General features: G+C 35.3%; 2 protein-coding genes, 1 long non-coding RNA gene and 2 pseudogenes across 6 annotated transcripts; 2 read left to right on the top strand and 3 right to left on the bottom strand.

Annotated features, from left to right (window-relative positions):
• Positions 1-2,132: 2,132 nt before the first annotated feature.
• On the top strand, positions 2,133-4,665 carry LOC146930676 (scarecrow-like protein 14 pseudogene; annotated as a pseudogene). Its single transcript, XR_015006447.1, has one exon. The product of XR_015006447.1 is annotated as a scarecrow-like protein 14 pseudogene (transcript).
• A 2,858-nt stretch (positions 4,666-7,523) lies between these two features.
• LOC146930675 (scarecrow-like protein 34) lies at positions 7,524-10,269 on the bottom strand. 2 transcript variants are annotated; one of them, XM_085702142.1, is made up of 3 exons: positions 10,200-10,269; positions 9,917-10,046; positions 7,524-9,883 (listed from the first exon to the last, which is right to left on the bottom strand). In XM_085702142.1, the coding sequence occupies exons 2-3, from the start codon at positions 10,031-10,033 to the stop codon at positions 7,826-7,828; spliced, it is 2,175 nt and encodes a 724-aa protein (XP_085558268.1). In that variant the 5' UTR covers positions 10,034-10,046; positions 10,200-10,269; the 3' UTR covers positions 7,524-7,825. The 2 variants fall into 2 exon arrangements, with proteins under 2 accessions (XP_085558268.1, XP_085558267.1); XM_085702141.1 differs by having other exon boundaries at positions 7,524-10,046.
• A 2,271-nt stretch (positions 10,270-12,540) lies between these two features.
• Positions 12,541-15,047, bottom strand: LOC146930674 (scarecrow-like protein 14 pseudogene; annotated as a pseudogene). The gene has a single exon (XR_015006446.1). The product of XR_015006446.1 is annotated as a scarecrow-like protein 14 pseudogene (transcript).
• A 3,978-nt stretch (positions 15,048-19,025) lies between these two features.
• On the top strand, positions 19,026-21,025 carry LOC146930673 (uncharacterized). Its single transcript, XR_015006445.1, has 2 exons — positions 19,026-19,719; positions 20,315-21,025. It is a non-coding gene; the product is annotated as an uncharacterized LOC146930673 (long non-coding RNA).
• Positions 20,644-27,042, bottom strand: LOC146930672 (oxysterol-binding protein-related protein 3C-like). The gene is made up of 10 exons (XM_085702140.1): positions 26,824-27,042; positions 26,616-26,709; positions 25,912-26,028; positions 25,746-25,818; positions 25,289-25,407; positions 24,594-24,715; positions 23,754-23,930; positions 23,270-23,414; positions 22,129-22,307; positions 20,644-21,124 (listed from the first exon to the last, which is right to left on the bottom strand). Exons 1-10 carry the CDS (start codon positions 26,922-26,924, stop codon positions 20,878-20,880), a joined length of 1,374 nt encoding a protein of 457 aa, XP_085558266.1. The 5' UTR covers positions 26,925-27,042; the 3' UTR covers positions 20,644-20,877.
• Positions 27,043-27,843: the final 801 nt, after the last annotated feature.

Below are 27,843 nucleotides of genomic sequence, written 5' to 3'. Positions count from 1 at the left end.
CGTAGTTGAATACTTGAATCTAGTCAAAAGAAAAACTTCATAATAGAAAATTCATCCACTTGAAGTTCAACACCATTCTTTACATTTTAAATAATGTTTGAAACAGTCCAGATGCATTCCCCCCAGTTATAGTTTATGAAAGCAGTGAGCATTCATTTTTGTATTGTTTATTTCTGAGACCTTAAGGAGAAGCAGACTCGCAGATCCTAAGTCAATACCACTAGGTCAACCCAAGTGGATTTAATAAACTATTAATTTTTATTATTTAAAATATTACAATCTTCAAATTAATTTTTTTTAGAGAATCTTCAATTTAATTCTTAAAAAATATCAACATAATAAGATTCTATTAAATATAAAATCTGTCAATTTTGGTCATTGATATTAAAATATTAGAGACTAACAAGTCGGATTTTCATTAATTTTAAGAACTGAATAGATGAATTTCATATCATTTAAGGAGTGTAATTGTATATTATTATACCACTTGTAAGTTTTCTACTACATATCCGTATTATTATTATTGGGGAATTAATCACTTTAGTCCCTGAATAGGAAAGGAGTAGTCACTTTAGTCCCTGAATGCAGAGAAATTGCAAAACAGTCCCTGAATGTAGACTCTGTTGGTCAATTTCAGGGACTAAAGTGACTAACGGAGTCTACATTTAGGGACTAAATTGACTAATAGAGTCTGCATTCAGGGACTAAATTGACTAACAGAGTCTACATTCAGGGACTATTTTGCAATTTATCTGCATTCAGGGACTAAAGTGACGACTCATTTCCTATTCAGGGACTAAAGTGACTGATTCCCCTATTATTATTATTATTATTATTATTATTATTATTATTATTATTATTATTATTATTATTATAGTCTCTTTCCCTTCTTCCCGTAACAGTGATATGGAGGATAGATATGTCAAGTGGAATCACCACAACCACTCTAAAGTTATTCTCAACATTGATGGGAGTTGTCTTCGACTCTTCGTTCCCCCATTAGAGCTGGCTTTGGTGGAGTCCTTAGAAATGATGCAGGGTTTTATTTGTCTGAAGTTTCTGGCTCTATGCGGAACTTTATGCCATCTACCAAGGTATTGTGGACCTTATATGTTATTCTAATTCCTTATGCATCAACATCATCACCGACCCCTTCTTGAAGTTCCATGTTTACGCCGTTTTAATTCAAGATGTTTGATGGTCAGGATAGGATATAGACAAGATATGATATAAAGTTGGATAGAGATAGGATATGATAAGGACATGATAAACATTAATCATATCATGTGTTTGATGCACACATGATAACAAACAGGATATCATTATAATTAAATGAAAAAATTGTTCTCATAATTAATTAAATATTGTAAAAATGGCATGTTATTAATTATTATAGAAAATATATGCTATCGTTATTTTAAAAATGACAGAATATCAAGATAATAAATAAAGAATGATCTTCTAATCCCATCATGATAATTTCTAACCGAGCCTATACTCAGGATAGAAATTACAAAGGAAAGTCAGGATAGGAAAATGATTTATTTTATCCTATACCTTTGGTGCATCAAACATGAGATTTCAGCAGAATATGATTAATGTATCATATCTTGTCTCCTTATCCTGACCATCAAACGCACCCTAAAGAGTTGTATTAATGTATTATTCTCCGAGTCACGTAAGAGACATGCTAACAAGTACGTTATGGACACTTGTTAACCCTTTCCTTTTCGTAATATTAAAGAATCTAAAATTAAAAGTTGTGTTGAAAGTACTCATTTTTTAGACTTTTAAAGCATAGAGTACACAAGTTTCAATGAATTATTACTATTTTAGATCCGTAACAAATGTTCATGGGACATCTGTTAACATTTTTCACTTTTGTAATTATATTTGTATTACTGGTACAAAGTTTCTAATATTGTTTAAGACTAATCTTCATCGGAAAACATCTAGACATATAAGGTGGTATATTCCATCCCAACTAAAAATTTTACATTGATCGAATCGTTAATCACTTGCTTAAGGTGTTCAAGTCTCTTAGCACTTACCCCAATATATCATAGGTTTTAGAGAGACATAATATAAATACATAATATATAAAATGATTAAATCTAAATCACACTTAATCGGATCAATTTACTAGTCATAGTCATAGAGTCCTCCATGTGAAAGCATACCAAGTTCATTTTACTAGTCCTAGGACTACTATATAATTATGTTGTCAAAGGGGATGCTTCTCTATGATAAATGAATCCATTCCTCTTACGTAACTTCATTTTCTGCTTCCTTCTGAGTTCTTCCAAGTTCCATGTCTTCAAACCACCAATAATTCATGGTCAGTTATATTCAATTCAATTCATATCTTATTATTATTATTATTATTATTATTATTATTACACTATTATTCTTATAGTTTATCTTTCCTCAACAAAGAGAAAATAACGATGGATCCAAACTGTGATGAGTTTCAACAATATGAGAACCCTATAGAAGGTTATATGGCTTCAGTGACAGATTCTTCCATGGAAGACACTGATTTTTCAGAAACCATAAAGTTCATAACTCAAATCCTCATGGAAGAAAACGTTGACCAGAGACCTTTTTATGACCCACTTAGCTTACAAATCACAGAAAAATCATTCCATGATGCTCTTTCCCCTAATGGCACAACCAGCACCAGTAGCAATAATAATAGTACCACTAGCATCGACGATTCTTGCAAGTCTAAACCATTTTCACCTGATACTCCTGTTTCTGATCTTGTTAATCATGGTTTTCAGTTTAATTCCTGTGCTTCAAGTAGTGTTAGTGATGGACTCGTAAATTTCGATTCATCTATTACCAATATGTTGGCACAGAACATTTTCAGTAATGCAGATTCTATTTCCCAATTCAACAAAGGTTTTGAAGAAGCTAACAAGTTTCTTCCTCCTCAGACTCAACTCTTGAAAGGTTTAGAATCACCCAATTTCAATATGATGAAGAGTAGAAAGAATCATGAGCGCGAAGAAGAAGAAGGGAGAAGTAACAAGCAATCGGCTATTAGTGTTGTTGATGAGGATGAATTATCAGAAATGTTTGATAAAGCTTTGCTTAATGTGGAGCGTGAATTTTTGCAGAATGAGAAACCACCTTCATCAAACGAAGGAAAGGTTCGTCCAAAGAAACGTGATAGCAAAAACAAAACGATAGATTTAAGGAATCTTCTGCTTATGTGTTCACAAGCTATGTATGCCAATGACAATAGAAATGCTAATGGTCTTTTAAAGCAGATTAGGCAACATTCTTCACCCTTTGGCGATGCATCACAAAGGGTGGCTCATTACTTTGCCGATGGCCTTGAGGCTCGCCTTGTAGGCGATAGAGCTGGTGCGCAAACATTCTATTCCTCGCCTAGCACCAAGAGAATCACTGCTGCTGAGTTTTTGAAAGCATATCAAGTTCATTTTACTAGCCCTCCATTCAAGAAATTTGCATATTTGTTTGCAAATGAAATGATTATGAAAGTTGCTGCAAAAGCTGAAACCCTTCATATCATTGATTTTGGTATCCTTTATGGTTTTCAGTGGCCAGTGCTTATTAAGTTTCTATCAAATAGAGAAGGTGGACCGCCAAAATTGAGGATCACTGGGATAGAGTTCCCCTTACCAGGCTTTCGCCCGACAGAAGGAATCGAGGAGACCGGTCATCGACTTGCTAACTATTGCAAGCGTTTCAATGTTCCGTTCGAGTACAATGCCCTAGCGTCGCGGAAATGGGAAACAATTCGAGTTGAAGATCTTAAAATCAAGAGCAACGAGGTAGTTGCTGTGAACTGTGTGGGGAGGTTTAAGAATTTACTAGATGAGAGTATTGAAGTTAATAGTCCTAGAAACGCAGTTCTGCATTTGATTGGGAAGATAAGTCCGGATATTTTCGCTCTGTCTATTATTAATGGATCATATAATTCACCTTTCTTTGCTACACGGTTTAAGGAGGCACTGTTTAATTTTTCTGCTATTTATGATATGTTGGACGCCGTCTTACCGAAGGGAAGTGAATGGAGGAGGATGCTTGAGAGGGAAATTATGGGTAGGGAAGTTATGAATGTTGTAGCATGTGAAGGTTTAGAAAGAGTTGAGAGGCCTGAAACATATAGACAATGGCAGCTTAGGAATACAAGAGCTGGTTTCAAGCAGCTTCCATTGGACTCACAATTAATGGAGAAATTTAGGACTAAGTTAAAGCAATGGTACCATAGAGATTTTGTATTTGATGAAGACAGCAATTGGATGCTTCAAGGTTGGAAAGGTCGTATTTTATATGCTTCAACTTGTTGGGTGCCGGCATAATCAATTCATATCTTACTACACTTAGTGTGTGAGTTTGATATTTGTACAAGACTTACATGGTGCCAGTCAGCTTTAAATGCTCGTTTATAGCAAGAATTTGGGACTCACTCCTCATTTTTTCTAACTTTTCGACATTTGTGATTTGATTTCTCTCTTATATCTAGTTAAAATGTAGAAGGTTTAGAAACAATTCTTGGATTTCAGCATGTGTAATTAGATTTCAGCATGTGTAACTGGACTTTTAGCTTAGATCCATGTGATTTCTACTGTATATTGTGTTCACTGTATTTGGTTTTGGTTGAATTTGGATTAATACATGCTTTTGATTCTAGTCTTGATGGTCTTTTGCGATTCATCATCATTAGTGGTGTTCAAGGGATAAGTTAGATTTGTCGTGGTCCTAATTCTAAATGTCCATGCGAGTGATTTTCAAAATAACGCAATCATATGAGACCCGTTGAAAGACCCAGAATCAAGTATATGATGCAAAAACACATGAAAATGAGAAAAGTACAGCGCTGAGCGCTTGACAGTGGGTTCTAGGCGCCCTGCCTCTGTTTGAGGGCGGTAGGGGCCCTGGTTCTGCAACATGGAGCACTATGCGCCCTGCCTATGTGCAACCTGCAGCACTAGGTGACCTTATGAGTGCTAGGTGCTTGTTTGCCATGAAGAATCTCGTGCAGAACCGGTTTTCTCATGTCTGAGTCCCAATGATTGCATCTCTTCATATATTTAATTAACATGTGTTGCTTCATGAATCATGATCATTATTTGTCTGAACAAACGCAACTCTTGTTTCAAAAATCTGATCATATATGATTGTTACCTGGGTTAAAGGTTACTTTTCATGTGTTAAACGATCTGTCTTGTATTGTAAATACATGGTCCTTATACATCATAAAGTGCACTAATTAGGAAAATTACACAGCCATTTTCTCACACATTTTCTCACTCTAAATCACTCTTCCCTTCTCTAATGCATGAGTGAAATGTAAGAAACATAATTCCGTAAACTACTATTAAGAGATAAGCTTGGTATGTGTTGTCAAAGTATTCTGAAGGAGATTCAGTGGTCATTCTATTTGCATCCAATATATAAATATTGGTGTGGAAATACACCCTTTGGTGTTCCCAAGTGCATCCTTCATCTTCTTCTTCATTGTTTAAGTGTGTTGCAGCATTTTCCCTAACAACAAAATTTCTAACAGTTTCAATTTTTAGATTAGACCCTAATGATTCAGAATTGATCATAAACTTTGTTCCTGTATAAATTGACACTGATAATTCAGACACAATGCAATGAACTCGTACCTTTGGACCTTGACGCTACCAAAACACATACCTATGTTCCTTCAACTTTTTGAAAGCAATCTAGAGTATTTTCTCCCATTAGTCCTGCCAGTTTCTTTCCCTTTTTTCCTTCAGACAAACTTGATTCTGCAGTTTCTATCTTCTCAATGACTCAAACAAAACTGAATGAAGATGTTTCTGGAAGTAATTGGTAATCTATGAAGCAATCACAATCTTAGTAAATGGAATGAATCAATTTCAGCAATACAAAAAATAAATATATAGTTAATAGAAATGATTCTTAGGTATACCTGCCTAGAATCACTCTGCTAAGCACAAGAAAAAGACAGTTTGGTCAGCATGTCATAATCTTTGATTCAGATGAGATGCTGAATTGGTTATCATACAACCCTTCACATCTCCATTGTAACTTCCATTTCCTCAAACCAAAGAATATGGAGTTTTGTAAAGAGCTATCACTGTGTTGTTTTTCCTGTCCACCACGCCATAAAATAGAACCGCGCAGTGGAAAACTTTAGAGGGCTTCGAGTTGAAGAAAAGTGTCTCAAATTTCAGACCAAATATTCATCTGCTTCTTCTAGGGTTTTTATTTTTCGCTTTTAATTTGATGAACACTATAATTATTGATTTTATTTTATTTATGAATACACAGATAGTTAAATATCACTGTGTTGCTCATTTTGTGATGATAACACTGAGACCATGTTTCATTGTTTGATGTCTTGTCAGCGTGCTGTAGATATTTGGCAAGGTTGTGGCATTATGAAAATCTTTTAAAACTCTGTGGTGGTGATAATATGTCAAGCATGTTGTCCTTATTGATCAAGGATTTTGGTATTCCTGCCCCCTCCCTCACTGTGTGGAGTATATGCGTAACAAGAAATAAATAAATTCATTTTCGATGGCACTCAGCCGATGAGACATACTATCATAGCCTCCATTTTTTGCCAGTTTCATATAGCTCACCAGGTGTTTGGTAGTGCATTTGTACCCTCATCTCGTCCAGTTAGTGAAGTCTGTTGGTCAAGTGGTGTTCATCAGGATGCCACGATTCTGAACGTTTATGGCAGTGCTTTGTCCAACCGCTGTCAAGCAGACTTTGGAGGTGTCATTCAAAAACATGATGACAGTTTTCATTTTGGCTTCTATGGTCCAGTGTGTTTCATGTAGAAACTCAACTCTTGTGGTGGATATTAAACTTTGCCAGCAAGCGAGGCTAAGGAGGGTAGTTTGCCATTCAAACTCACTTCATGTAGTGCAATTGGTTGCTAAAGGAAATGCTCATTTTCACAATTATGCCAAACCTGTTGGCGATCATTCGTAATTATATGAAGAACTGGGATTTTTTCTCTACATCATACTCTTCGGAAAGGCGATGCTTATGCGGATATTCTTGCTAAGTTGGGATCAAATTTCTCGGACCCGCTGATAGTGATAAATGAACCTTTATCTAGTCTATTCTTAATGGTGTTTGCTGATGCTCCAGGGGTGTCCATAAGGACCTAGTTTCTAGTTTTTCCGATGTTTGCTTATGTTTTTCTCTTCCGATTAGTGGGTGTATCTAACGTTTCACAATTTCCTATAAGGGTATATTTGTAAAAACATTCAAAAAGTTGCAATAATTAATAACTACATTGGTTTTGATGTTTTTTTTTTTGTTTTTCTTCTTATACTAAGGACCGGAGGGGGATAAAATATCCCTTAAAAGTACACTAAATTAGGGTTCATCACTTTGTGACTGCAATTTATTATGGAAGAAAACAAAATTATGGACTGGAAGGAGAGTGTGACGAGAGCCAACTACTAGTCTGTTGCGTGTGCAGGGCCGGGAAAGACATTGCCTTATGTCAAATGCATATAGTACAGCCAACAGAATAATTGGCAAGAAAGAAAACAATCAAAATTATGTGAATAAGGCCATAACATGATGTAACTATCTCAAAGGTACTTAGAAAAACAAGCTTATTTTACATAAAAGAAACAAGCTTCTAAAGAGCTAGCAAAATAAGTTAACCATTACAACATACATGCTGAAATAGTATCTCAAGTAACCTCCTCCTAGTATTACTACCACTACTACAACTCAAAACTTTAACAAAGGGAAAGTATAGAGTAAAAAGCTACAGCTGATTCTTATAATCACACTCACACTATAAGTCTGGTATTGTGATGTGAGTTGATTATGCTGGCACCCAACATGTGGAAGCATATAAAATGCGTCCTTTCCAACCTTGAAGCATCCAATTGTTGTCTACATCAAAAACAAAGTCTTTGTGGTAACATTGCTGTAACTTGGTCCTAAATTTGTCCATTAATTCCGAATTCAATGGAAGCTGTTTGAAATCAGCTCTTGTATTCCTAACCTGCCACTGTTTATATGTCTCGGGCCTCTCAACTCTCTCTAAACCTTCACAAGCTACAACGTTCATAGCTTCTCTACCGATACTTTCCCTCTCCATCAGCATCCTGTATTTGTTTTCGCGTGGTATCACAGTGTCAAACATATCATAAAGAGCAGAAAAATGAAACAGCGCCTCCCTAAACCGTGTAGCAAAGAATGGCGAATTATATGATCCATTAACAATTGACTGAACAAAAATAGCAGGATTTATCTTTCTGATTAAATGCAGAACCGCATTTCTAGGACTGTTCGCTTCAATACTTTCATCCAATAAATTCTTAAATCTCATCAAAGAGTTCACAACAACAACCTCATTGCTCTTGATTTTAAGATCCTCAACTCGAATTGTTTCCCAATAACGCGATGGTATGGCATTAAACTCAAAGGGAACATGGAAGCGCTTGCAATAGTCGGCAAGACGACGACCAGTTTCTTCGATTCTTTCCATTGGACGAAAACCAGGTAAAGGGAACTCTATCCCGGTGATCTTCAGGTTTGGAGGTCCACCTTCTCTATCTGATAAAAACTTTATAAGTATTGGCCACTGAAAACCATATAGGATACCAAAATCAATGATATGGAGGGTTTCAGCATTTGCAGAAGCTTTCATAATCATTTTATTTGCAAAGAAGTATGCAAACTTTTTGAAAGGACTAGTAGATAGATGAACTTGATATGCTTTCAAAAACTCAGCAGTAGAGATCCTCTTGGTGTTCGGAGAGGAATGGAATGTTTGTGCTCCAGTACCATCGCCGACAAGGCGTGCCTCAAGGCCATTGGCAAAGTAATGAGCCAACCTCTGTGGTCCATCCCCAGAGGGTGAAGAATGTTGCCTAATCTGCTTCAGTAGCTCATTAGCATTCCTGTTGTCATTGGCATATACAGATTGTGAACACATAAGCAGAAGATTCCTCAAATCTATTGTTTCATTCTTCTTGCCTTGTTTCTTACGACGAGTCTTCCCTCCATTTGATGGAGGTGACTCCTCCGTTTTCACTTGTCCATTCTGCAAGGAATCATTTTCATTGCATAATGGCAAATGTCCGACATCAAGCAAAACCTTATCAAACATCTCTGATAATTCATCCTCGTCAATAGCACTAATAGCTGATTGCTTGCTACTTCTCCAAGCTTCTTCTTCTTGTTCTTTACTAAAACTTTCTTCGCGCTTGTGATTCTTTCTACCCTTCAACACAAACGGATTCTCTTCCTCCCTAACCATATCCAAATTGGATGATTCAAAACCAGTCAAGAGTTGAGGCTGCGGAGGAAGAAACTTGTTGCCTTCTTCTAAACTTTTCTTGAATAGGGAAACAGAATCTACATCACTGAAAATGTTTTGTGCCATCTGTGTAATAGAAGAATCCAAATCTCTGAGTCCATCACTAACACCAGTAGAATGAGGTTGAGAAATAGCAGGGGAATTAAACTGAAAAACATGATTAACATGATCAGAAACAGGAGTATCAGGTGAAAGGGGTTTTAACTCTCGAGAATCCTCGACGCTGCTATTGCTGTTGCTGTTGCTGCTGGTTGTGCCATCAGAGTTATGAATATCTAAGGGGTGTTGATTAGGAGAAAGAGGTTTATTTGTGTGTAAAAGAGCATCATAGAATGATTTTTCAGTCATTTGTAAGCTAAGTGGGTCATAGAACGGTCTCTGATCAACATTTTCTTCCATCAGGATTTGGTTTATGAACTTACCAGTATCTGAAAAATCAGTGTCTTCGAGGGAAGGATCCGTCGCCGAGGCCATATAACCTTCTATAGGGAAGGTAGTGGCTGCAAAGCCAAGTGGATCAGCACCAAGAAAGCTATCATATTGATTTGGATCAGCCTCAAGGAAGCTATCATATTCATTTGGATCAGCATCAAGGAAGCTATCATATTGATTTGGATCAAACTCAGAGACCACTGTACTCCCTTCTTCACCAAAGTGGTAGTAACCGTTTGTGAAATCACTAGCTTGAGGAAAGTTTGGATCCATAATTCTGTTTTTTCTGTATTTTAAGAATGATTTACCAACACTCAAATCACTATTGTTGAGGAAAAACTAATGAAAAACAAAGCATGAACATAATAAATAAAATGGAACAGTGAGAATACAGTAATATGAAATGGTTTCATATAAGTAAGATATGAAATGAACTTACCTGAATTGTTGCTAGATTCAAGAGAAGGGTTGGATTGAAGTTTGGAGATGCAACATAAAGATGCTCACTTAGGTTGTGATGTGTTACTTATATTTTTATAGAGAAGCAGCCACTTTGACTAAAGAACATAGGCTCTTTGACTAAAGCATATAATAATGCAAAGTAATATTTAGGATATTTAGGATGGATAATACATGAACCTACGAAGAAGCCTCATGCTGGCACTGTTACCAAAAGAAAATGATAAAACATGGGTGGACAATACATCGTGATACTAAACTTTTTGACCAATACATAGACATAATAATATAATAATACAAATGAAAATTGTAGTCTTGGTCAGGTGAATTTAGACGTGATGCACAAACAATGTAGAGTGTCATGGCTTTTATTTTATGGTTAGTATTGCTTGTTTGCCAAGCTCAAACTTTTTACGTTCTTCCGTTGTCAAAGAGTGAGAAAAGTCTCCAATATTTGTTAGATTTATTTGAAGGGAACATCTAGATACCCCGACCAATTAAATGGTTTTGCACACAGTTATTTATAAGTAAATGTCTTTTCTTTGAATCCATAACGTATTTATAAACATGTATTCAGAAACAAAATTCCATCATCTTTGAGATAAGAAGAAGAAGAAAAGAAAGAAAGAAAAAAGTAGTCTCGTAAGCTCTCGCATACGCAAGATCCAGGGGTTCCACCATATTTGATGTATTGTACGCAGTCTTACTCTATTTTTACACAAGACGTTTTCAGGACTTGAATCCGTTTCATGACAACAACTTTACCGTTGTTTCAAGGCTCCCATCTTTGAGAATTAAGGTAATTTTTTTTTTAAGTATATTTAGTAATAACAAACTTTGAAACTATTTGTTAAATATGGTTGGTAAGAGTGATAAAAGATTCAGACAGCTTAAACAAGTAGTGGGATATGGGAGTTTGCAGTTCAATTTAAATCATTTTGAGACAAAATGTCGTCCAATCCAACGAAATTTATTTCAAACTATCGGATGAAGAAAATATGAACAAGTTCAAGTTTACCTTGGACCTCTAAAGATGTTACTGTCTGCAACTCTTCAATAATGCTAGTTGCAAAATGAAGTACTGCAAAGAGTCAAATATGTATCATGCCGGTAATTTTAGGGTCCGTTTGGTTCGAGAGTTTTGGAGGGGAGGGGAGGGGAGGGGAGGGGAGATTTTTAATTTGACGTGTTTGGTTCTATTTTTAGAAGGGGAGGGGAGGGGAGATGAGCAAATTTTATTACACTGTCAAAATTATCCTTATATTAATTTAAAATCTCAATATTATCCTCGTAACAACATTTATTATTATTATGTTATATTATCTTTGAAACAACTTTTACTATTATTAGGTTATCTTATAACAACTTTTATTCCATATTATTAACAATATTTTGTTGTAACAACTTGTATTCTATATTATTAACAATTTTTCCTTGTAACTTTCATTACTCCTTGTAACAACCCTATTATTAATCCATTATTCCTTCGTCTACATCATGTTGTTATCGATTACATCGTTATTGTTTCGTTACTTTATTATCCTGTTTAATTAAGTTTAAGGGTAAAACAGTAAAATAATTTTAAAATCCCTCCCCTCCCCTTGTGAACCGAACACACTTTTAATTAAAATATCTCCCCTCCCCTCCCCTCCGTTAAAATTCCTCCCCTCCCCTCCCCTCCTAATTCTCGAACCAAACGGACCCTTAAGTCCGTGATATAAATTCTGATATTTAATTATAGGTTCAAGATGGAAGATTTTTGCATAAAGAAGGAATGAAAGTTGGAGAATAGGGGATGCCAACAGTACAGAAGCACAAAAATGGTAGAAGTTATTGATGACACTTATGAATAGAGTGGTATGTAACTGTTATCCAGCAATAATTGTCTAACCAAACAATATATTACAGCTTACAATAATCAATTTGCAATCACCGTGAAAAGCTAGGAACATTGGCTTCACTTGAAATAGATTTTGGGTTGATGGAATGAAGCACAAACAAAGACATTGACGCCAGACACACATGGGCACTTTTATTTATTTTTGGGTAGATAATTCAAACACCTTTAAGAAAAGAAAGCTCACGTTTGACCTATACTTGGTAGAAAACATATCATGGTATTGGTAGCTCAATTTCAGACCCTAAATGTTACCCCCTCCGTCTCACAATAGGTTTCTATTTTGAGTTTTACACAGTTATTAAGGAAATGATTAGTAGTATTGATTTTAATGGTAAAATATGTTTAATTTACTAAAACATCATTATTAATTAGTTAGTAAAGTAGTTAGATGATTGAAATGCAATAAATAAGGGTATGTTAGTGGAAAAGAATAATAAATGTTGTATTGGTATTATAAAAGGGACAAGTAATTTGAGACAACAAAAAATAATAAAGAGGACACTTATTGTGAGACGGGGGAAGTACTCACGATTCTGCTGCATCCTTATGAGCGACTACCCAACAAAAGAAAAAGTTCAGCTAATATGCATCTAAATACGTCATTTACATAGCCTTAGTTATATCATACACAAACTTAACCAAATAAAAAAATTATGGCTACTGAAACTGAACTGTTCTATACCATTCCATCGACAGGTGCCAGCTTCTAGAATATGTCACCCATAGTCCTATGCAGATTCCTTGAGCAGATCATTGCCAAGTCCTATGCAGGTACCCAACAGGAGGAAGCGTAAATTATTCGACCCTTCCATCCTTGCAGCATGCAGTTTCCATCTTCAACCAGCATGAAATCACTATGATACACATCTTTCAACTTGCATCTTAACTTGTTAATGAGATGTTTATCCAAGGGGAGTTGCTTAAATCCAGCCCTTATATTCCGAACCTTCCATTTCCTGTATGTCTCTGGCCTCTCGACCCTCTGAGAACCTTCACAAGCTATAATATTCATTACTTCCCTCCCCCAGAACTCTTTCTCAAACATCAACCTCGTTTGATCTTCACGAGCAACATTGATGTCAAGCACATCAAACATTGTAGAGTAATTGAAAAGAGCCTCCTTGAACCGTGTCGCAAAGAATGGGGCATTGTAGCTCCCATTGACAGTAGTATGTATAAAGATATTGGGATTTGCGTCCCTAATTAATTTCAAAACAGCATCCCTGGGACTATTCAACACAACTGTCTCGTCAAGTAAATTTTTAAGCCGACAAACAGAATTCACCACAAGAAGTTCAGTTTTCTTTATCTTCAAGTCCTCAACTTTGATGGTTTCCCATTTCTGTGCAATAGCATTGAACTCAAATGGAACATTAAAACGTTCACAATACCTTGCTAGGCGAAGCCCTGTCTCCTGGACTCTCTCGGCAGGCCTGAAGCCAGGTTGGGGGAGTTCTATCCCTGTCAAGAGCAGCTTAGGTGGTCCCCCAGGTCGTTTTGATAAACGATAAATAAGGGCAGGCCATTGAAAGCCGTAACGGATGCCAAAATCTACAATGTGGAGAGTTTCTACTTCCTTCGCTAGATTCAAAATTGTATGGTTCGCGAAAATGAATGCAAGTTTCTTGAATGGACAGGCTTCAATATACATTTGGTACGCTTTCACCATGTCGGCAGCAGAGTTTCTTTTGGAGTATAAAGCAGTATAAATCTGAGTTCCAGTCCCAGCCATGCGTGCTTCAAGAGCATTCGCAAAGCAATGTGCCAGCCTCTGAGATCCATCACCCAGTGGAGAAGAATATTGCCTTATCTGCCTCAATAACTCATTAGCATTTGCACGATCATCAGAAGAAACATATTGTGCACATAGAACCAACATTGTCCTCAGATCCACAACACCCTTCTTGTTGCCTTGTTTCTTACCACGGCTTTTTCCACCACCAGAATTATTTGCTTCTTCTTTCTGCTGCACACTCGTATCCGACCCATTAGCCTTTTCTTCCTTTCTGCACCCCGTTCCAAGCAGCACCTTATCAAACAGCTCCGATAGCTCACTGTCATCATCAGTATAAACAGCTGATTGTTTGTTACTTCTCTCATCTTGTAAACTCAATTCATCTCCCCGCTCGTGATTCTTCCTCCCCCTCGACTCAGCTGAAAAATGTTCTCTTTCATTGCTCTCCCTCTCAACCACTACCTCCTGAACCTCCCTTCTAAAAGAAGGAACAAAAGGGTTATTTTCCAAATCAACAACCAAGGAATTCACTTTAGGAAGAAACTTATTAGCTTCCTCGACACCCCTCTCAAATTGCAATACAGACTCATTCTTACTAAGCAAGTTTGAATCAGGAAATCCATCCCTAAATCCACCACCGGTTACACCGAAATCGCTACTGCTATTACTACTACTACCATTCATTGAACTAGCTTGAAAAACAAAATCAACAGGAAAATGGGTTTGCAATATAGAAGGATTATGCTCAGAAACATCAAAATTACTCAAATATGATTCAACCTCAACAGAATTACTACTACTGTTAAAACTATCATCAGGGCTTTGTACAGAAGAAGGGTAAGTCTCACCAATGACTTCATAGAAAGATTTTTCAGCAGCTTGTAAAGCCAATGAATCATGAAACATACATGGTTTCATATCCATGTCTTCTTCCATAAGCATTTGGTTAATGTAACGAAGAACAGTGGAAGAGAAATCAATTTCATCCAAAGGTGAATCTTCTTCTTCTGTAGCATTGTTTGGAGCTGGTTGAAGAAAAGGGTTATCCATAAATCCAAAGGTGTGATCCATCTATGAAAGCCTAAGGTTCAGTGATTTGGGGATAATGTTTGATAATTGAAGATCTTGAAGAGGTGATTAGAATGAAGTGGAAGAAGAAAGAAAGGAGGTTTAATTAACAAAAATGATTGAGTGAATGTTTCTGATAGAGAAGATGTGAGATATTATTTTTATTTTTTGTTAACCCTTCCTTGAAGTATTTCTCGTAATTTAGAGTTTGATCGGAATGTAATTAAAATTTGATAAAAATAATTTTATTGAACAATTCATTTTTTGATCTTGTTAATTTGTGTCATTAGGACACATGTTAAGGGTTCTAATAATAGGAAGTACTTATTGAGAAAAATTAACTCACATAAGAAAAATAAAAATACAATTTAGTATTTCTTTTATTTTTTATTAAGAAAATTAATCATTTGATTTGGTTTGAGATATTATATTGGGTTGTGTTCCCCGGGACATTGGTTAAGGTATCTAAAAAAAGAAATATTAAATAAAAAAGACACTTTTTTGATTTTTGAAATCTTGATTACACAACTTTTAATGCAAAAGCTTCTACATTTGCTTCCTTAACCAGTGTCTCGGGGCACCGATTAACATTTTCCTATTATATTTTGTAACCAAAAAAAAGATAGTATATATTATTTGATTCCGTTATCTTGGTGGAGATGGCATTAATAAGAGTCAGAGAGAACGGTGACAGATCACAGAATTTTGTTGTGACCTGTGGTCAATCTTCAATTTCAACGTGGTTTGTTCAATCAAGACTCCATGATCTTCATAGTCTGTCTTCATTCATTGGTCTATCATATAGTACCGCCTAGAGTGCATTAATTATGACCGGTAATTTGGATTTTTTATAGGTGTTGTTTTTTTTTTTTGGACAAATGCCTTAAGATTTTCAAAATAAAAACAATCGTTGAATTTTACTTAGAAAAAATTGCATTTTAAGACTCCCTTCCGTCTTGTGTATCCAGTATAAGTACCCCATTTAATTTTATTTTTACCCTTAAATATAAACCTCTTTTTAAATTACCACACGCATTAATTATTTTTTCTTAAATATATCTCTTATTATTAGTACCATTAATTCTAAAATTACAATAGATTTTTATGATAAAAATTTTACTTTGAGTTTCTTAAAGACACTTATTAGCATTTTCTTTTTTTATCATGTGCCTTAAAATCATAAGGTAGCAAGACTCTTCTCTATTATCTTCATTTCGTAACTATAAGAGTAATTACTTGGTTAATAATTGTTTATGTGAAAGTTAATGTTTATGTGAAAGTTTATTGCTAAGTCGATAGATCTAAATTTTCCGCTCTATAATTAAAGTTCGTAGGTGTATTATTCAATCTTGGTTTGAAACAAAATTGTTGATTCTTTTAAGGAAAAATTACACTCATCTCCCCTGAAGTTTCTTTAAATAACACACAAACCCCCTCTAGTTTAGAACTCAACATTGACCTCCCTTATTTGTTTCTCTAATTAACACATACCTCCCTTATTTGTTGACGGCGTTAATAATCAGTTGACATTATAGTTCTTGGCTACTGTGGAAATTTGTGGAATACAAATTGAGGAAGGGTCAACTCCTAATCAATTTTCACCCACCGCCCTTTTTTTATAGTGAGAAAAAATATTACACTACTCATGTTATCCAAAATATTATATTTCTTTTCTATTTGTTTTTTAATCATTTAACATCCTAGCATATATACTTTTTTTTTGAACAAACTAAATTGAGATATATATTAAAGACAAGGTTAATTTACCGTGCACAAGACATGCAAAAGGTAAACCAACCTACCAAAATACAACAGAGAGGTGCTAAACTAGAGGAGCACCAACATAGAGTTAAAGCACATTACACGATAACACTCATGCAAGGGAGTGGGTGTTTCCACCAATCATGATAATCATATACAAAAGCCATCTGTGATGATTTCAGCCACATGAAAGAATTCAGTTTCACTTTTTCAGCTAAAGTAGAAAGGTCACAACATGTATCTTGGAAAACACGGTTATTTCTTTCCTTCCAAATAGCCCAAACCGAAGCAAACCAAATTACTGTCAAGAAATGGTGAGTGGCTCTAGGGAGTCCAGCCAAATTAGTGAATTGGATTAAATGCTGCCAAACGTCACCTGGAAACACCACAGATAAACCTAACCAATGCAAAATATGATCCCAAAGCGAGCTAAAAATAGTACATCTAAAAAATAAGTGAGCTGCAGTTTCCCGTTCACCACAACCGGACACACAAGCCGAGTCCGCTAGCACGAGAACGCGCCGTTGCACTAGGTTGTCTCTAGTAGGAAGTCTGTTCCGAAGGAGACGCCACACAAACACAGACACTTTTGACGGTATATTCTTGTGCCATACATCATCTACCAATGTCCTATCCACAAAGTTACCATTGCTGTTCAGAAAGCGGTAAGCTTCCCGCACCGTGTAACCATGGGAAGGATCTAATAACCACCTCCAAGAATCAGACACATTATCCTGCAAAACAATGTTAGAAAATAACAGAGAACATTCCCTCACACTAGGGATTAGAGAATCAGTACTGCTCTGTGACTCAGAGTAATAATGTTGAAAATGGAGAAGATAAATCTTCTAGGTGGAAAGTAGATAAATCTGGACAAAGATTATAAGTTAATTGCAAAATAACCCTTTCCCATTCTTCTTCACCAACGTGGAGTAGGAATGAATCGTAGATCTTGAACAAGGTAGAAAAAGATTATAAGGATTGATAGAGTTGTGCTGCAGTGGAATAATAATAGACCAGAATTGTTCAAAAAGAAGAAGCTAACGTTTTAAGCTAACGGTGTTATATTATAGGGGAGGTGACTGTTTTTTAGAAACTAGAGGGGGTGTGTTTGTTGTTTAAAGAAACCTTAAGGGAGGTGAGTGTAATTTACCCTTATTTTTAATTCATGAATATCACTCCCCATAATTTTAGTTTATGTTGGTTGTGATAAGATTGAGAATCCAACTGAATTTCCTATCTTTCCTTCGTTAGTGGATTTATTTCTTTTTGAACTTATCTGATTAGTTTGTTACTTGAGCTGATCTGTGAGTTGCTTAATTTTTAAGTTTACTTAATTCTTAAGTTTCTCCAAATTAGTTACAAACTCTCCCTATAAAAGGAGAGCTCACCTAGTTCAAAAATAACACCAAAGAGTTTCATTGAGTTGTCGGGAACTCTTTCTCTCTTCTCCCTTTCTTGACTTGTGTTGACGAGTCTTTCTTCTCTTCATCTCCTTTTTCTGTCCCTTCGGATTTAAGAGTGTTCCTAAGACCATAGTCCCTTTTCGGTTTAATGTCCCTTTGGAATTAAGAATGGTCTTAAAAACATAGTCCCTTCGATAATATAAGTCCCTTCGAAATAAAGAGTACTATTAAGATCATAGTCCCTTTTTGGAATAATAATGTCCCGTCGGAATTAAGAATGAATGATCTTAACGGTATATAAAACATTTCAATATTTTTCTATTTTAGGAGAAATGGTGGTACCGCACAGTTGTAGCTGAGCTTGTTTTATCCTGGAGGCGGCGTGGTTGATGGTCTGCCTTGCACAATTTTGGACAGTGCCACGAAACGTCTCAAAGAGAGCGACCTGGTCGTGACTCAACCTAGTAACAACTTCAGTAGATAATAGAATTTGGAAATTCAATTATAACAGTTTGGAAATCCAAAAACAACAACTTATCCAGGAACAAAGTTTATGATCAATTCTGAATCATTAGATACATTGCGTAGGCCGAGTTTCACTGCACGATTATTTTGTAATTTTCCTTTGTTTGTCCTTTGGATCAATTCGATTATATCCTTCATAAACACAAACGTAATTACACTATTACATAAACACAAATGGCTTAGCAAACATTTATGATTGGTGCCGAGACAAACTTACTTATCTCTTGAACACCAGTCACCGCTAGTAATAATAACAGTAAATACTTAAAATACCAGTAATACTAGAATCATGTATTTATCTGAATGGCAGATTATAATGAGCTAAGTAGGGCGCCGAGTGTAGCGTTCATAGAAGATGATAAAGAATTGTACATTGTTGAAAATTTTGATCCCGATGAGAGGGTTGGTGCTGGTCCTGGTCCTGGTGTGAAGGTTGAAGTGGATGATAGTCCCATTGATCTTTCGGCGCCATAGATTAGATATATATCATTAGTTTAGTTGAAATGTATATCATTAGGTGAAATGTGTAATGATATAAATTCAACTCTTTTTTGATATAATATTTAAGTTAATTGTCTTTTATACAAACATATATATAGTGATTTATTGAAGAAAAAAATGATAAAAACCACAATAACATGCAAATCTGTTTCAGTTATGTGCACTAGTGCAATCCGGAATGTCCCGAGGGTAAAATTGGAAAAAAATAAGGCGCGCGAGGAAAGGCATAGGGTGGGAAAAGTAAATCTCTAATTTTTTTTATAGTGCCTTATTTTATTTTATTTTGGGGCCCAAAATTTAATTGTTTTCATCAGCCTTTCCAAGACTAAAACCGGGCCTACAAATTGTTTGAGACTGGTTTAATGAGTGAGATGATGACATGATTGGTGCTTAGTTTGACGAAAACAAAAGAAAACAAGTATGAGCTGAATTTTAAGACTTTCATTTTCCTCTTTTTTGCTTCAAACCGATGCCAATCAGAGGTAGTCACTGTCCCTCACTGAATTGAGGAAAGACCGTAAACTGCTACTTCCAATAAGTATCATGTGTTTTGTCGTTAAAATTTTGAACCATTTTCAAGTGTTTGATCCATTATATACTCTAGGTAGGGATGGGAATAGGCCAGGCCAGGCCAGGCTTTGATAGGCCTGAGCCTGGCCTACGAAAAAATTTACAGGCCTAAGCCTGGCCTATGGCCTATCATAGGCCGTTTTTCTTGGCCTGGCCTGGCCTATTTAAAAGCCTGGACTGGCCTGAAAGCCTACTTACAGGCCTACTTTATATTAAGGCCATCAAATAGTTCATTTAGCCTACTAAATAAGCTAAACAAGCCTTAAAGCCTACTTAAAAGCCTATTTAACTACAAGTAAATTTTAACTAGATTAAAGCCTACTTAAAAGTCTATAACAACAAAGCCTATTATGGGACTACTAGATAGAGAAAAAGATATTTATATTTTTAATATATGCAATTATTTTAATATAAAAAAACATTTTTTAATAAATAGTATTAATAGGCCAGCCTATTAGGCTTAACAGGCTTTTCTGGAAGCCTAAGCCTGGCCTATTTAACTAAACAGGCTTTTTAAAAAGCCTAAGCCTAGGCCTATCTACTAAACAGGCCAGGTCAGGCCAGGCCAAAACAGGCCAGGCCGTAGGCCCCTGTAGGCCGGCCTGGCCTATTCCCAACCCTAACTCTAGGTACCAAAATGATCCACAATTTTGACTTGAACAGCATTACCTAAGAGTCAACAGAAATCCTCATATTCAGAAAATCCAATGCGACATGTCATATACAAAGGATATAAGGATCTTGTTCAAAAAAAAAACAAAGGATACAAGGACTGTAACACCAATGTGGAACATCTTTTAGCCAAACGCAAATCTTTTTCAATTGCATATTTAGGTAAACCAAGGGTCGTTGATTACCCTCTCTTTTGCATCGAACAAACTATTAAGAAGATCCTTCACAATCTTGCATGTAGCAACACACAAAAAAAAAAAAAAAAAAAATACTAGGCAAAAATATATGATCTAAAAACAATGTTTTCACTTGTTGAAAAACAGCACAGGATATATACAATTTCAAGGTAACCAGTACAGGCACTGCCAATGCAACATATTCCTTATCACAATCAAAATACTAAAATAGGCAGAATGTGAATAGTAGATACAATGTACACAGGACAAGAGTTAGATTTCTTCCAATGCATCAGTAAAAAGTTCAATGCAGCATCTAAAAATAAAAGTACATTGAAAATACTTCATTCCGTGGCCAAGTCAGCAAACTGCCATGGATTGAACTCAATTGATTTCACATCAACATTATCAATACTGCCAGAGTTATCTGCAGCAGCCCGGTATTCCGCATATTTACCATTATATTGGTAGATTTCCAAATCACCCCAAGGAGTCGATGTCACTTCTTCAGTCAACTCAAACCATCTTGGTGCGAATTTTTGCCCCTTTTCTTCCCTGGCTCTCTTTTCAGCACGCTGCCTCTCCTCCAAACTGAAAAGAAGAAGAAAACAAAATTAACACAGCAATCTCACAGCATCTCTCTGGTGAATCTCAAATCCATTTTATATTTAAGGGAGGTGGTTGACGGTGAGACAGGCCAATCTCAAGGGGGGAAAGAGATCAATACAGAAGGTAACAGGTTACATGACTCTACCAATTTGATCATCCAAAACTAAACCTGCTAGGATACTGAAACAGAAAGAAAACAGAATCCCAAAAATAGCATTCCAAATGACAGAATGAAATAGTATGGTATTCTTCAATCAGAAGTAACTGATAAACTGGTCCAAAGCCAGGACTCCTCAGAGAATGATTGTCTTATGTCACAGTTCAAAATAGGAAGTTATCCCACTCCTCTATTTCCACCCTCCTATAATTACTCTCTCTGTTAGGAACCTGATTCACATGATAGCAATTTACAAGGAAATTAGATCAACAAAGGAAAAACAAGAGGCAAGATGCCACTGTCGGTAACAAACTCATACTCTCCAAGATACCCCTCACTCTCCTCCAAGTTCCTATATAACATAACACATCACACAATCCATATGCTCCATCACTCCCTGCCACGTCAGCATTCTCAACTGTGTCCTCCTATCATAGAATATCCACATAATGGGTTTAGACAGTTGCTGTGCAAATTTACTACTATCACTCTCACACGAGTACTTCCGTATCTCCTAATAGAATGATAACAGCATAACAGAATGATAACAGCCTGTCTAGTCGCACATTTCTTCTCTCTCGAATTTAACCATCCACACTCTAGGCTTCTCAGTCTCATCTTCTGAAACACAGGCCCTAACAGAACCCCAACCCATCCAGAAGGAACTACAACCCACCTCGGCCAAGTTATTTCAACAAACAGAATAGTTATAGAATGCAACATTGAACATGTTAAACTGTTACAAAATTTTATATAAACATTGCTTAAACAATGCTCAAATATATATTTTTGGGCACAAGGAGACAGAAAGGGAACAAAAGAAATGAACCTGCTTTTTTCTGTCCCGGATTTTGACAGATCACCCATCTCTAGTGCATATCTATCTGGGCGTAGACGGGAGTCTGATGCCAACAACTTTGTAGGGGCAGTGTCAAAGCTGTTTAATTTATGAGCAAAATGTGTGTACTGGAATTTATCATTTGGTGGAACATCAGCAATATGCCAAACCTGCATGACAAAATCACTGCTGAAATGCCAATGACAATGATAAGAAACTTTGAGGTCTTAATGTCGTTACCAATCAATATATCGGTAAAGTATAAGAGTGAGGTTACTTTTTTTTGTTTATCACATAGCATGTCAAATTCTTGATTGCGATGGCTATAACTTCAAATTGAAGATTTTCAAAGAATGCTAAATTTGGATCATAAGAGTGTGTGCATGTAAGCAAGATATGGCCAAAAGATGCCTAATTACATCCTTGTCTTCTTCCATCACATCATGAAGTTCATCCAAACGATTATTGTTTCAAAGACAAGTTCAAAATCACGAGCAGAAATTCAGTTGTCTTAAAATGATAAGAGCAAAGTAATACATTATTCAGAAAAAATTTTGATTTGATATACTAGAATAAAGGTAATGGCTTAAAATTTATATAGTGTCATTGTAAAGAGTTTTTACACTGTCAATCAATCATAGTCGTCAAATCGTTAAAAAAAAAATTACTTTAATTGTAATTACTTCTGAAGTCATATATTTGATTGGTTGTGACATTGTGTGAAAATCAAACTCTACATATAAACTAATTAAGTAGAAATATTTGAAAAATTGTAGAGGTGTCCTCACTCCCATGCTTGCTGGGAAGGTGGAAGAAAAGATGAAGTTTGTTCTTTTCTTGTAAAGGTCGTGGTGGCTGAGCAGGGACCAAGGGGCTGATGGATGGAGGACATTCAAATCGGTCACCATGTATTATCGTCTTGTGAAAATTCCATAACTGGAAAGAGGCTATGGCAAAAAAACGTCACTCTCTAAAACTTAAGCATGACTAGATGGGCAATGATTTTTTCATTAAAGAGCAAGAGCAAGACCGAGAAAATGGAAAGATGCTTAACGTTAAAGCTAAGTTACTGTGAACTTTAACTGCATATAACTCTCAAGATCAATTTGAAGACTAATGAAGAAAATATCACCTCTTTCAAATCTGTGTTAGGAAGAGGCTCTCCTTCTGAATCACAAGGTTGATAATTCATTGACTGATTCCACTTCCCAGTCATCAAAATTTTGGGCTCTTCAGAAGAATTGTAAACATAACCATCCACTTCGTAGCGACCAGCACTACATAAGATGAGGAAACAGGTAGAGCTTAATTAAAGGCCGTAGATAAGTGATACTGATATTAGACTATTAGTAAGATACCTAAACAACCAATGGGGAAAGATGAAGGTAAAACATAGTCATCATAAATGAAGGGGAACAAGTTCAGAGCCACTCAATTGTTGTCAAATCAAAATATCAGGTGAAACAGGAATAATAATTTTCATTTCAATATACATCAAGTCAATTGATATACTAACAAACTGCTCAAAGGATGAAACCTAAATCCTAATAAAGAACAGGTATAAACAAATGTGTCTTTTTTTAAAAACAAAAATTCGAACTGGAAATGTTACTGACCCAAACCATCCACATTGTTGAAAGTAGAGTACGGCTTTGTCACCAGTTGTCAAATTTGTCATTATCATTTCCCCAGGTGAATCAATCCAAGTCCGGCCAAAAATCAGGTTATTAACCTTTGTAGGAGGTGGCACCAGATCCAAGACTACACCATGCTTCTTAAGGGTCACACGCGTTCTGCAAACAATAATCCACAAAAACATTATTCCTCCTTAAATAGGAAACAGCAACAAGCTTATCAAAATGATAAGAGAGAGTTAAATCAAGTATTACTATTAATTAATCATATATATAATATAACCATGAATAACTTTAAGATTGAATCTCATGCAACAGCTCTTCAAGACCCTAAAATCTATATTGGCATTTGGCGACCTTTAATGGAGATCTTAAGAGAGCATTATAATTATATTGAAATACACATGTCATGTAGTTATCAAATATCACTATATTTGTCTCCTCTTCTTTAAAACACTATGTGGTTATCAAATATCACTATGTGCTCGTTTGGTTTAGTGGTGGTTTATATAGAATCACGGTGAATTTTCACGTTTACACAAAAGCTTGCTTTTATAGCTACATGATTTCCATGTCCAGCTTGCCTCGGGACGTGATATTTGTAGTGTAAAAGCTAATCCAAACACATACTATATGTGTCTCCTCGGCTTTAAAACACTAAAGAGACTAGATCAGATGGAAATTGTTTCAATTAGGGTGTGACAGGTGAAAGCAGCAATAAATAAGTGTGTGAACTTGAAAGAATACAAATAGTATTGGTAACAATAGGAGAAAAACAATATAACAAATAAAATCTACTAAACAAATGCAATATATTATCACCTTCCAACAGGGTACACATCAACAGAATTCCCCAAAAACTTAGTTTTTAACTTTGAAGTCACGTCATATGTAAAATGTTCATTCTCGGCATGCCCAGCACTCATTGGGGGGTGATGACTAACCTGAAATTCAAAATAACTTTTTGATATACAGAGATAAAAAAAAGAAAGGAAATAATATCAGTTTGTTTTGACAAAACAAAATTTGAAAGCATGAGAAGTTAATATTTCTTCCAACGGCTAGCATATGTATCACACATGGGGGGCGAGAGAGAGAGAGAGAGAGAGAGAGAGAGATCCATTGATCCCAAGTGTAAGCCTAGACATATTGATATTTACATCTCTTGATAACATTTTTTTATAAATGATGAATGTTATCAATCCAACCATTGGAATTAACAATTATCATGAAGTAAATCATTCAAGTCTGCAAAATTCAAAATAATTTTATATTTCATCACACCAGCACCGCTTTATTTAAATATAGATATTAAGTTAACTATGTGTGCGCGTATTGCTAGAATCTAGATTATGTACCTACAAATGTCTAAATTAAATATATTTTGAATATACCTTGCCATCCATATAATATAACACCATTCTATGGCCATATGACTTAATTTTGTATTAAACAAAAAGATTGGTTGTGAAATTGAACAAGACACACATACACACACAGAGAAATTGAAAAGATACCTGTTCCGCAAGAAATGTAATTCCATTATGGTTAGTCAATTCATAAGTCTCTCCAAGGATAGGATTAAAAGGTTTCCAAGTTCGTTGGTATGCAAAGTACACAGATATAGCCCACGATGCTGCAATCATCATTATGTAATTTAAATTAAATAGTGAAGAAATAGTAATAAGAAACAAACGCCTGATATTTATAGTTACTTCAATGCAATAAGAAACAAACGCTTGATATTTATAGTTACTTCAATGCAATAAGAAAAATAAAAACCATTACAAAAAGCATCAGTTGAAGATAAATGAGGCTGGTCATGCAAATACTTCAACAAAACTAGTTCTGATGATTCATATGCTTCTTATTTGTTAATCATTTATCCTTAAAACTATTTCTCTAAGATGACTTTTCAATTCAACTAGAAAAGAAAATTATATATGATAAAAACAAGGGAGAAAAATAACTCACATGCATACACCAACTGCATGTATGGATCCTCTGATTGATCTGCTTGATCTAACAAGTGGGAGTACTCCATCAACTAGTTCAAACAAATTTAAAGTTACAATATCAGTCAACTATCAATACAAATTAGCAAATCATTAACAACAAAAAAACTTAAAATCTAGCAGACCTCGGCCATTTTCTGAAGCATAGTCATTGGTTCAAATATAATAACCGGCAGCGTCACCAGTGACGTTACATCTACGCCAATATAATTCTGCATCATCTTCCAGTAACCATCTCTCTCCTGTATATATAAAACCCAAAAGGAGAAAAAGGGATAATTATTTTCAGACTACAAGCATGTATATGAGTGAGGGTTACACCAAATAAAGAAAAGGTGGCATAAGATAAAGAGTTTAATGGCTATGCACTGACAGTGTAAAATAGTTTTGCACCGTCATCCAGTGGGAACCTGTCATCTTGCCATGTAGGCCTATTTTGTAACTGTCCTTTAAAAATAACTACATACTCTATTCTTACTAGACGCCAGTGTAAAACTAGTTTATACTGACTGATGATGGATACCTTTTTGAAATAACTACCACATACTCTATTCTTACAAGACTTCAGTGTAAAACTAGTTTATGCTAACAATGGATGTTTTCTAAAATAACTACCACATACTCTATTGTTATTTCTTCATGTCATGCCATTAAAGTGGAACTAGGGTGTAGTCAAGTGATTTCGCGAAATACACGGTTGCTATTGGATGATAGTGTAAAAATATTTTACACTGGCAGTGCGTATCCTATTTTCTCAACATATCTTAGCATCTTTCCTTATCTTTAACAATGAATAAAAGTTGAAAACAATAGAAACAAAATTAAGCACCTCGGGTTTCCATCTTCCCCTTTGAACTTCATCATCTACATCATCTTTACCACCATCTGGGTTTATAACTTCTACACCTTCATATCCAAGAAGCCTAAAACCAAATATAAAAAAAATAAAAAAAAAAACACATAAATAACAACAATTAATAATATAAATCATAAAAAATTGAAGGGGTTTTGGAGGTGAATTAAGGAAGGGGTGTTACCCGTTAACAGATCGGGTCATAGCGTTGCTGAAGACGGAAAAACGGGAAGACATCGCGGAGAAGAAGCCTTTGCTTTCATTCTCCTTCTGCGGAGTACCCATTTTTATCTTTCTCTCTGAAACTGAGAAACCCTAATTCACGTTGCTGAAGACGATGAGAATGAGCTCGGCGAATCCAAATCAAAACTGAAATGGAGATGGATAGAGAGTGGTGTGTAGTGTTTTCTAGATCATTTCATTTTTAAGTTTATCTTCACAAATAGTTAAATTTATTTAAGTTTACTCTTGGGTTAATTAATTTTATCCTTATTTATTGTTAATTTGGATAGATTAATTTAACTTCTTCAAGACAAAAAATGAAAAATTTTGTTTTTATTTCTTAAACAAATAAATTTTTTAGTTTCTATCGACATTTTTATCCTTAAAAATGCTAAAAAAATATTACAATGATTAAAAAATATAATTTTTGTAAAGACTAAAAAAGAATACAGACAATTTACTTAAGAGTAATGATATTTTGATATCCATTTGATGACAACTTTATTGACAACTTTATTTTTCTCACTTATTATTGGTCAAAAACAATGGAGAGAAAAAAAGGAAGAGAGAGGATAACAACATCATGTGAGTATGAGAGAAAAAGTTGTCCAAAAATTGTCAAAAAGTGGTTGTCAAAATATCATTTCTCTTTACTTAATTAATCCTAAGAAAAATAGAGCCTCATCTTTACGTTTAAAAGAAAGTAAATGTGATTATTTTTATATTTATAAATGTTAAGTCTAAAGTTTTTTTCCCTTTCAAATAGAAAGTCTAAAGATTTTTCCTTCTTTGAATTTTTTTTTGTGGTGGTCGGGGTTTGAACCCCGGACCTTGCATATTTTATGCATTGTTCATACCAACTGAGCTTTATGCATTGTCCATACCAACTGAGCTAAGCTCACGAGGACTTTCCTTCTTTGAATTAGCGGATCATCTTCTCACCCTAAAATTTTTGATTTTATCAAAAAATGTAGCCATAAAG

The sequence above is a fragment of the Medicago sativa genome, chromosome 4, assembly GCF_051527215.1.
Source record: "Medicago sativa cultivar Bolivia chromosome 4, Bolivia_mono, whole genome shotgun sequence".
In the NCBI taxonomy this organism is placed as follows: domain Eukaryota; kingdom Viridiplantae; phylum Streptophyta; class Magnoliopsida; order Fabales; family Fabaceae; genus Medicago; species Medicago sativa.
This window is presented reverse-complemented; position numbering and strand designations above follow the sequence as displayed.